Below are 11,923 nucleotides of genomic sequence, written 5' to 3' on the forward strand. Positions count from 1 at the left end.
TCTGAAGAAGGCAATTAAAAGTTTTCCAGAATCTTTCAAGTAGCGATGGCATGGAATCATAGTCCCCAAATTAATGCTTTGAGTGTTTATTTCTGAACTCAAATGCAACATATCGCACCCTAAATACAAAAGGGTCACAACTCAAAATGTACTTCTGCTCAAATATGAACGAGACTTTATCAATAAAACGGTCCGCGGATAACATATGGCAAAAATAAATTTTTTGTTTTTTGGTAGGACTGTTATAAGCTTACATGGCAAATTTCAGCGTGATATGTCACATAGTTTGTTTTCTGTGCTACTGTAAACAAGTCAAGCTCGAGTGTGGAAAATTTTGAGTTGTGACCCTTTTGTATTTAGGGTGCGATATGTACATGCGCCTCTTGCTGATTCTTAAACACATGAAATATTTAAATCTGTGGCAACACTGCGTTTAACAAAGTTTAAAATGTGACTTGAACCTAAGGCATGTTGAACAGATAGCAGCAGTAAAGCAAAACGAAGCAGAGCATTGAATTTTCTTTTTACTTTTGGCCCCTAGAATATCAAAGCCTATAAACAAGAAATGAGAATTTAAAGAAACTTTTAAAAAATATAAAAAAATTTAAATTTAAACTAAGTTTGAAAATTTACATAAATATATACCATAAATAAATAATAAATAGATTTACAAAATAAATGTAAAAAAATGCAAAATTGCTGTTGCTGCCGTCTGATTAATGTAAGTAAATTTTAGGGCAACAATGAAAATGAAGCAGAATTAGACTTTAATTAATTTGTGGCATAACTTAAACATTTTAAATGAATAGGTGCTATATTTTTACAAAATTGTTATGAGCGAATCAAGTTTGTATTATAGAATTATAGATACGTTTGTTAGGTACACGCTGATATGAAAAAATTACTCCTCAGTGTTACAAAATTTAGTGATTTTAATGTGGTGAAGCACTTTTTCCTCAAGTTTCAGTGCTTTTTGAAAGTCAAAAGTTGGCAACACTATTTAAAACTCACCAGCAGCCCAATGAAGTGCGAGCCAAGTCGACCAGCCTTAAAGTCGGAATGCCTTATACAAACTATTGTAAAGGGGCTTTTCAACCACTGCTGCTCTGACCTCAGAGACCATTTACAACAGATACTCGTACAATGTTTATAATCATTTCCGACTTTGGACAAGAGCACTGGCTAGCTATCAGCGTCGCCATATCAGCAGCCCAACTGAGGCGAGAAACGAGCCGCAGAATCACTTAAGTGTGTAATTGTATATTTATTTGACTCATTTGACAAACGATCAACAACGACAATCAGTTGCTGGGCGTCAGTTGAACAGACAGGCGCAACAATTGCCCCAACTCGTTGTTTACTGCAGGATACGTTCAAGTTGAACCTAATACTTAAACAGAAGAGAAGCTGATTGCTGATGGGCTATCAAGCTCCGCACATACGAGTAAATGTATGCATGCACAAATATAAATAGAAGTGTAAATGTACAAGCACATAGGTTTATCTATGGGTTCGAATGAAGAATGCGCACACACACATATGTATGCACAGAAATCGCTGAAAAAATAATTAAAGCGGCGTAAAATAAATGTTGAACTCATTGAAACTAACACATAAATGGGGTTTGGCTTATAGCTAAGCAAAGGCGAATAAACAGGAACTCTTTCAGGGAGATCAAGTACCCCTAGCCCATTAACCCTTAGGTAGTATACTGAAAAAAATTTACTTTTATAGTCCCTGTGCAGTGAATCCTCGATACAACGAAGTTGAAGAGATTGAAGCGATTTTTCGTTAAATCTACATGTGCATGCATCATTGGCGTTCACACCCTTTATTGGGTGCTTGGCCGACTTTATCCTCTAATTTGTGGTGTGCTCCGCTATTAGAAGAAACTTTTTCTATCGTTTGATGTTTCTTACACGAGGCCTCGAACGTGGGCACTTCCGAATGGTGAATTTCGCTTCGTTGGATAACTCATTTTGACAACAAATAAAACAATACTGATCATTGATAACTACAGATTTGAATTTATTCGAATATGAGGAACAATTAACTTCCGCAAAGAAAAGTATTTCTTTGAAGTGTACGTAAGGGTATTTAGGGATAAGTGTGGGTAAAGTAAAAAATCTTACGTGAACATACTCGTATACATATTCGCATAAGTAAAAAAAATATATTTTAATTGAGTTGAAAGAGTGAAACAATGTGCACTTGACACAAGAATGATAGAAAGAAGATTGCGCCCATCAAGAGTGCGTGACGTCACGTTTTTTCGAGTTGTGCAGTATTGCCAACCATTTGTAATTAATTTAGTGCTTTTTTATCCCCAAAATGCGAAAATTTTGAAGTTTCGTGTTTGTTTCTTTTTTTTAATTTAAAGCTACCGAAACTTTAAGTTAAAAAAAACTGTATTTTTATACAAAAGAAGGTTAAAAAAGGCCACTCCGAGAAGATTTTAGTGCTAATGAAAATTTGTTGGTTTTTATAAAATTTGATATTTTGAAAGAGTGAATTTAATTTCTTGCTCCTTTTAAGGTTATGCAGGAATAGTAAATCTTCTTCCCTCAACTCTTCTTAAGATTGAAAACCTTTTTACACATTTTAAAAAGCGTTTGAATTTACTGAATGCGAATTAAAACCATAGAGGTGTAATCGTTTCTTCCGGTCATCAATTCTTAGTGGGACATAGGACATCAAGAGTTGTATTCATTGTAAAAATAAGCCACAAAATACTAGAAAATACTAAAGAAACCATACCGACGTTTTTAAAAAGGAGTACCTTATATAGTTACATAACCTCAAATATAGCAAAAAAGTCGTTCCCTTAACAAAAGAGTTTCGCTTAACAAAAAAACTCATAAATTAAATTGTACATAAGCATAACACATTTATTAAAAAACAATCACATATTTTAAAGAAAATTTGTCACGCATACAAAGTTCTTTAAGTGATTCTATAACAATTTGGTGTTTTATTTGGGAATTTAGTGCGTTTTTATATACAAAGCTAGGCAACACTGCAGTAGCGAGAGAGAGATTTGACTGCCGAAAGCAGAAGAACACCAACAACACCTGCAATCGCGGGCAATGCCACCAGATGTTAAAAAAAAGTAAAGCTAACTAATTATTAAAAAATGTATATCGTACAAAATTATAAACGTTACATTTTAATTAGAACAGTCTAGAAAAATGTTTATGAAGAAAGAACTAAAACTCCGAACCTAAATAACACAAAAAAAAAATGCTAAATCAAGTTACGAAAGTGCTAATCTGGCCATACTGGTGCTAAAATCACGTAACTCGTTGTCAAATTCGCTGAGAGCAAAGTAACGGGACCACGATAGGCGCCATCTCATTATTCTTTCCATCATGCACTTGACACATGTTTAGAATTCTCTTTGCATATATTTTTGAGTCGATACTTCGTGACGCTCTCCATCAGAAAATTTCGATTTTTTTTGTTTTGTCTACACTTATAATTCATAGAAGACCTTTTACAAATATTTGAATGCATTTAAAAACTGACATTGATATAAGTTTTAAATGAATATTTCTTGTGAAATATCTTTTCTTGTAAACAAATTTAATATTTTACATATAAAAGTTTTTAGATTAAGCTTTTGATGGACAAGAGCGCTGGCTAGCTCGCCAGTTCTACTATTCTCTTTCTCTTGACATTTCTAATTTAAAAAATGTTGTTGTTGCTCGAATGCCACCATCTTGTATAGATACGCCTTGATTGTTATCAGCTTGTAAGAATCCATCTTGTATGATGATGCTCAAAATTTCTTCATTATGCCTATGGAACTTATTTGTATGGAATATTTCGTACTTATGAGGGTTTTTCAACCGACTCAGCAAACATTCTTTATATAGATGTTTTTGTTTTATCAAGGTTCGTTATATCGAGATTTGTCTGTAAGTTTTTTTTTTAAATTAAAGTACTCAGAAGTTTTTTAGGTTTTGATTGTTATAAATTTAGGTAAGTCTATACTTTAAAAATGAAATAAAAAACTCCAAGCTTCTTTAAAAAATTCAAAAATATTTATATAACTTTCGAAACAAAATGTTAAATTGATTTTTACTTCAACAGTTATTTAAAACATTTAACAGTTACAAAAAAATTACAACTCTTTCTTAAAGCACACTCTGTCTTGCTGAAATTTAATGGCAGTTTTCTTCAATTTTGATGGAGGGAGAAAAATATACTTATTTTTGATTAGTGATAAGCTTTTCCTTTTTCTTCTAGTTGGGTGTCTTTAATAAAAAACTTGGCAAGAAGGTTGGTCGTTAAATACATATTTTTTATTATACATATATTTCTACAACATATACATATGTATATTACATGCATATAGTCCCCATATAGTTCATATGCTCTAGCCCTTTAACTCCCATAAAAATTGCGAAACAAGTTGGTAATTTATTTAATGCCATTCGGCTGTACACATTTCGAAATATCTATTAGTGAACCATATTGTCCATATGTAGTATACTCATAGATATTGTCCATATGTACACATATTCTCGGGTAATCGAATTGTAGCACCACAATGGAAGCCTTGTGCGACTCAATACATAAGCATGTGAGTACATTTACGGACTTGTGTGCATGCAAATAAAGCACGGCTGGAGGCTGAGACTTATGCTGACAGCGGCAGAATTAGAAGCGCCTTTATTGTCGTCGCAGCTACCGTGCCTCCTTCTGCTGTACAGTTGATATTGTGACTGCCTATACAGTAGCTGTTCAAAGAGTATCTACCGTACTGTTGCTATAGATATTAGTTTTATTACACATACGTTTTGCTGTATTACCGGTTGAGTATGTTGATAAAATATATTGCAAATAATTTGCAATATATTGCAAAATGTCGAACGTTAACTATACCCAATGTATGTAGTATGTAATTTACAACAAATAATTTTGCTCACCCGCATTGGTGTTCATCGTTATGCAAAGTCTTGTGCACCTATACACAAGTAAAGTATTTTATCATAAATATGGTGAAAGGGTTTTAAATGAATATGTATGTGCCTATACGTATCTGTATAGCAGAGGAGCTGATTTTAAGGGTTTTTCGATCATGTATTTCAGGTTCGCACAAGCCTGCAAAATTTACACTATAACATCATTGACATTCTCCATGTGTCTTGGCTCGTATCCTCTCTTCACATGCTGCTTACTGGTTCTTGGTTAATTTGGAGTCGTAGCCTTGCTGGCGCATAGGCGAAAGATCCGTCGTAGTAACATCACATTTTCGATAGACTCTTTCTGAAACTGGTTAGAGAATTAGAACAGCATTGTACCGTCTGGACTTCCCAAGTATTTTGTGCTGTATAAATGATTGTTTGATATACAAATCAATAAATAAGTAAATGTATGCATATCTATCCAACTTAGAAAATTTGTGAGTAAAACAGGTATTATACTTCAATCTTTCCGTTAACCTCATTCGACCGCTTTTCAGCCAGCGAAGCGTACATTCCATCAGTTTCACTTCAACAATAAATCCAAAGCCACAAACTTTGACAGCCATCTTTTCTAAATAAAAATTCAGCTTTGGAAAAGTCACAATGTACCGCCAGGTGTGTACGAATAATCATAATTGAATTCTAATATCCGTAGGAGGGCACATAAATTCATTCACACCCATGCATTCGTTTTAATCTGAATCTCTGCAGATTTAACAACATAAATCGGGTCCTATCGAAGTGTTTATCAAAATGAAAACACATTTTAAACTCGGCTTAATCAATTTTAAATTTGAGCGTGTTTACTTCCTGAACTCCTCTCTCCCTCTTCTTACCAACACCCATCATCTTTCTCGAAGCTTTGGAATCCGGAGACTTAGTGGCGCCAACTTGCATTTACTTGCAATTTATGCAAATTTCGCATGTCAAATCTCGTTCATGCCAGTCCAAGAAATCATAGTGTCGGAGGGCAAAGAGGCAAAGGGGCCTGGCTATAAAGGTAAGCGGGAATGGTCGGTCGAGCAAAAAAAAGAAATTATTTAGAACTTACCTAAGTCGCAAGACATAGCAGAAGTTATTTTGCCAATGTTGAATGGCAAAATGAGGAACACCCACACATATACGCGCTTTTCTGGTTTCAGGTGTGTATGGTTGTACTTACGTTTACTTTTAATACTGGCACACCTGACACCCAACGCGCGCCAGTGTAACTCTGCGAGTATGCGAGTAAGAGTGTGTGCGGAGAGTGTCTGCAGAGTGTGATGAACATCATTTATATACCTTTAAAAGCGATGCAATGACGCATGCGGCTGTTGCTACTAAAGTTATTAGATTAGCATTTCATAGCCTCATACCAGTTGCCAGTTGCCATTTGCTACACGCCACGCGACGCATGTATTATGCACGCTAAGTTAGGCGTACATATGTATGTATATATATGTGTGCTGTGCTGTGTGGCAGGTAGTGCTGGAGTTTGCGGTGCAAAAATATATCTCGCCGCTAATTTTGTTGATTTAATGCTGCCAACTGACGACATGGCGCGCTTGCTCGTCCATTTCATCCTCACCTTTCCTTAAATCACCATCCACCTCTTCCTCAAACCTACTTAAGGGTATACTTATGTATTTATACGAGTACATATAGAAATACTTACGTGGAAATATGTTTGTAAATATCTTCATGTTATTTGTACTTAGTAGGGCTGAGTGTTGGTAATTTACGCGGCCACGCGAAGTTTGGTGTGTCAGATGCGTTTTATGGCCGCCAGCCGTGATATTTCGCAGGTGAGTCGGGTGGTATTTTCCGTACTCAGCTCAATTTAGTTAGTTAATGTTTTATTTAAAAAACGCGAACTTACTTCGGTTCAAGTATTCTCAAGCTATTTTAGCATAATTTACTTAAATACTGATTTTATATTGTTTTCTACTTCACACATTCGATAAAAAAACTTACCGAGAAGGGATAATTTATGGAGAATAACAAAATTTCAAAACCAAAATGTTAGAGTTTAGATAACAAATGTTATCTACTGCAATAAAAACTCAAGGAATTGGTACTCTTCCAACTCACTATCTCACGGGAACTCAACAAATATTATCGAAAATCGCCGTATCTACTGATATGGCTCCGACTAACTCTTTTCTCTTTCCAAAACTCAAATTGCCACCTGGAAGCACTTCTTCTAGAAGACAATTCGCGGCAAGTACTGAAATCGGTTCTGGAAAATGCGTTTGGAAAAGGTTTAGATATTTGGATTATTCGTTGACAGAAATGCATTATTTCGGAAGGCGTCTATTGTAAATACGATATAAGAAAATTGAGTGAATAATAAATGTTTTATGGTCAACTCCGATACTTCTGTGACATTATTTGTGTGTTTTTGAAAAATTATACTTTAAAATTTTGATATATTTTTCTTTACCTATGTTCTCCTTTGAATGACAAATAAACTTGCATGCATTTTTAAAGACATATTTCCTCCATACATATGGTTAAAAATTTATTTCTATTATTTTACTTTATTTTGCTTAGCAAAATTATTAACAATTTCTTTGTATTTGTACATATAATAAAATAGTAGATATTTTGTAGCATTTTCTGTATAAATTATTTTAAAAAATTGCTTAAAGTTCTACTTATAAGGTATACTAAAAACGCCAAAAGTGAGTCAACACCTATGAAGTGCTGATTATATCAAGATTGTGAGAACGAAATATAAGACAAAATTTTAAATGACAATTTTAGTTGAATTTTTTTTCGTTTTATTCCTTGGTAACGTGTTTAAGAAGAACTAAATAACTGCGTTAACAACTGATCAGTTACATAAACATTCAATAAATAAAAAATTAAAGCAAAACAATAAAAAAACAGTTTTTCAAAATGTAGTTTTAAGTGTGGCCCGTACCTCGCAATCCGTAAGCAAATCTGACAAAAGCTGCCTTATTTTTTATTTCGACAGAAAATTTTAAAAATTTAATAATTGAGGACATGGGAAAATGCCATTAAAATGTATAATTCACTGAGGTATCTTTGAGTTATTTAAGCGTTTTTAAGATGGCAGAAAATACGTTCAGATGATGTACTTCAGGATCCCCTTCCACACTGAAAAACGGATGACAATATTGAAAAATTGATAATTTGATCCGGCTTGTCACCCTCTTACGTGTCTGAAGGTCAGACTTTTACTCAGCATTACTATCTTCATGATTTGACTCAAATTAGCATTGACACGGACTGTAGTTGTAGTTTCCCAGCCGTATTTACTTTTAAAAGACTACTAGCCAAGTACAGCATCCCACTATTGAATCACTCATCTCGAAGTCTTCTAGTAGTGTCGAATAATGAAAGATTCGCAAGAATAGAGGTAAAGGAAAGAGAGTTTATTCAAAGTTATTTACTCACTATGTATAATAAGAATGAAATAAAAATACAATAACTTACAGCGTCAGTGTTGTAATGACCATGCCTCGTATTTTGAACAGCCTACATTGCTTTTACACTCACTTTTGAATATGGATCTGCTATAGACAGGAAAAAGGCATTTTGGATTCTTCTATTAGGCATTTTGGATCACTATTAGCGAAAAGTAGATATATATTCAGGGGAAAAGATATCCCAAAATTTTCTTTGAAACCTTAAAAATTATCTGCGAATTGATGAAAAGTGGCTATTTACGACTTATATGTAAGCGTTTCGGGCAAATATTATAAATATATACTTCGGATATCCGTCAGACGTACGGTACTCTTTGGCAAATACTACTACTAGAAAGTTACTTACAAATATTGCCATGAGAAAGTTTTTCGAATCATAAAACTGTATTTCTAAAATTTACCCTCTGTGTGTCCCTCTGAGGCCGAGAAAATTAATTTGTGGTTTGGTTTTCATGCCACAGGCATAATTACTACCTACCAGCCTTTTAAAAATAGAATATGCAGCCAATGTTACCGTTATGAGGTCAATCATATTTTTAAGCTAAACAGCGAGGCACTTCCTATACTAAATGCTATTCCATCAACCGAAGAACCAATTGGTCCTAATTGAATGCCTGATGGGAGGTCTTCCTTAAGCTTTAGTTGGGCCAGAAGCGTAGATAAGCATATTACGTGTGTGATTGATAAAACAAGCAATTAATGTTTTCTGTTGTGAAAAATAAACTAAACTCAGCACTTAAGTGTTCTGAATTAAAAGGCAAGTAAACTCATACTAGCTTACTACTACGCTAGTGGGAAAAATTAATAAATATAGCTTTATAGCATATTTGAGTAGATCTTCACTTCACTTATCATTTTTATATAATACAACATATGTTTCCGCTTCTCCATTTATATGCAGGTTTGGCTTCCGTTACAGATAGTAAGCATAAGCCATAGATTTAAATAAATCTATCGGCTGACTTTCGACATCTAAAATGTGCTATTTTGGGTCATTTTCTCATCTTGCCTATAGAGAACGCTTTACTATTCTGGGCGATAAACTATTTCTCATTTTAAACTGCCTTTTGATTTTTTCCATTTTCCCGGCAATTCGTCAAAAAAACTTTCTCAATTACTAAACTTTGGCAAAGCGCGAATAATTTATTTGAAAATTGCAATTTAAACTCAAATTACCCAACAGCGATTTACTGGTAGCAAACAAATACGGAAAAAACTGTGAAAAAAACTTATCTACAACATTTTGCATTGGCTTTTAAATATATACTGCCTTAAATAATTATAGCACTAGAACTTCCTGTCAAGTTTTGATAATTTATTTGTTTCTTATTTAATTTTAGCATTTGTGTTTTATGATTGTATAGTAAATTCTTCTACAAAACCATGGTGGTATAAATATTGTAAAAAAATGCATCAAAACTTCACACTTTTTAATGAGAATTTCTAGAAAAATTTCAGTTATGAAGTTTTATAGCCATTTGAATTTTGGTATAAAAAATTGTTAGTTTGAAGTTGCTAGAAATTCCCGCCGATTCTTGAGTTTTTTATTTGCTTACGGTCTTGTGCATTTTTTCATAATTTCTCAACGAAAGTCCAATAATTTATATGAAAGAAGAAACCTAACACCGTCAGCAAAACCAAAAAAAATATTAAAAATCAGAACTATTTTCAAGCCACTAGAAAATTCCGCTTTATTTTACTAAATTTCCATGACCTGTAGATTTACATGTTAGCGGGTCTTATTGTTTTGCTTTTTATTGCTGGTTTCGTTCTCATAATTTAATTAAAAGCAAAAAAAAAAAAAATCATAGTTGCTGAGCCTCTTCAACGCTCAAAATACATATTTCCTACATAGACAAGTTTTGGCGACCTTTTTATGTTCTGCAATTTTTAAAATATTTGCCATACTATTGACAACGTTATAACGGGTGGCGCAAAATTAACCATTCAACTTTTTACTAAAAAAAAAATATTTTGAATGACGGAAATCTTTATTTTGACCCTTACGTGCTCGATTATTTGTCTGTTTATATGCTGCAGGTGTCTAGCTCACAAGTGTCAAATATGATTGTCGTAGGACGATATTTGCAAATATTATAAATCTTTCCATAATTGATTAATTTTGCGCCACCTGTGTTTTGTTTATACACAGAACTGATGAAGCAATACTACAGAGTTATAATAGCTGTTTTCGATTCACCAACCACTTGCGGAGTAAAAAAAAGTTCTTGAATCCAAAGTTGAATGTGATTTGGCAGCTTCTATTATTTGTGTTATGACAAATTCTTAATAAAAAAATAAATAAAAATAAATAATTGGCGCGTACACTTCTGTTAGGTGTTTGGCCGAGCTCCTCCTCCTATTTGTGGTGTGCGTTTCGATGTTGTTCCACAAATGGAGGGACCTACAGTTTCAAGCCGACGCCGAACGGCAAATATTTTTATGAGGAGCTTTTTCATGGCAGAAATACTCTCGGAGGTTTGCCATTGCCTGCCGAGGGGCGACCGCTATTAGAAAAATGTTTTTATTAATTTTGCTTTCACCGAGATTCGAACCAACGATCTCTCTGTGAATTCCGAATGATAATCGCGCACCAACCCATTCGGCTACGCGGCCGACAAATTGTTAATACATAAATAAAATAACATAATTCCATAGTTTTCAAAGTCTCTTTCTGAAAGTATGCAAAATGGTTTGATACTGCCGTTGGACGATCCAAGACATCACATATCGCTCAAACTGTTTTATAGTTCCTTTGCTTTAAAAAGCATTTCGCCTGAAATGCAAAATGTAATAAAAAATTTAATTTCGTATTATTGGAAGCACTGGCCTAAGCACACACAAATTATTCGCTTAGTGAGCAGATGAATGGTGAATCGAAAGCATCTAATTATAACTATAAATTAATAACTAATTAAATAACTAAAAATTAAAGTAATATTATTTTAAAACTTAAATTTGCCAAAGGCAATTTCAACATTCGTTTTCTATTCTTTGCAGGTAAGAGATACTCAGAATCTCTTGCGGGCTCGCTTCTGCCGGATTGGCTAGGTAAGTACACAAAAAAGCGTATGAAGTGAATACCATTTTTTAATTTTTTAAAAACCCCGTTTAATATTATTTTGTACTTATTATATTTTGCAAGTCATATTTACATATAGACATACTGGAATGCTCCAAATTTTGATTTTCGCCATGTCTTCAAATTGAAAGTAACTTTTTCATTTTGGTTTACTATGAAAAATTAATTTTGAAATTGGCACTTTTATTTTTGTTCACTCCGACTTTTCGTGAATCTTATCCTTTGTTTTTTGCAAAATGGTTCAAACAAAATTGTTTCATTTTTTAATTAAAGAATCAATTCGATTACTTAGAAATTGACGAAATTGGCTTGATAAACATTTTTTAGTGCAATCATAATACTGCGCACTTCATAAACCACGCCCACACTCATTGGCCGACACTTGTGAACACATACACTATTACATGCATATAAACAAAATTATTCACCAAAGCAAG

The 11,923-nt window shown here is 33.6% G+C and overlaps 1 protein-coding gene across 2 annotated transcripts in view; it reads left to right on the top strand.

Moving 5' to 3' along the window:
• LOC128871931 (homeotic protein ultrabithorax-like) overlaps positions 1-11,505 on the top strand; it is a 110,007-nt gene extending 98,502 nt beyond the window's left edge. For both annotated transcript variants that reach the window (XM_054114115.1, XM_054114114.1), the window contains one exon: positions 11,405-11,505. In XM_054114115.1, the coding sequence (XP_053970090.1) occupies positions 11,405-11,484 (80 nt within the window). In that variant the 3' untranslated portion in view covers positions 11,485-11,505. The remainder of the gene's footprint in view (positions 1-11,404) is intronic.
• Positions 11,506-11,923: the final 418 nt, after the last annotated feature.

The sequence above is a fragment of the Anastrepha ludens genome, chromosome 2 (assembly GCF_028408465.1).
Source record: "Anastrepha ludens isolate Willacy chromosome 2, idAnaLude1.1, whole genome shotgun sequence".
NCBI classification, from domain to species: Eukaryota; Metazoa; Arthropoda; class Insecta; order Diptera; family Tephritidae; genus Anastrepha; species Anastrepha ludens.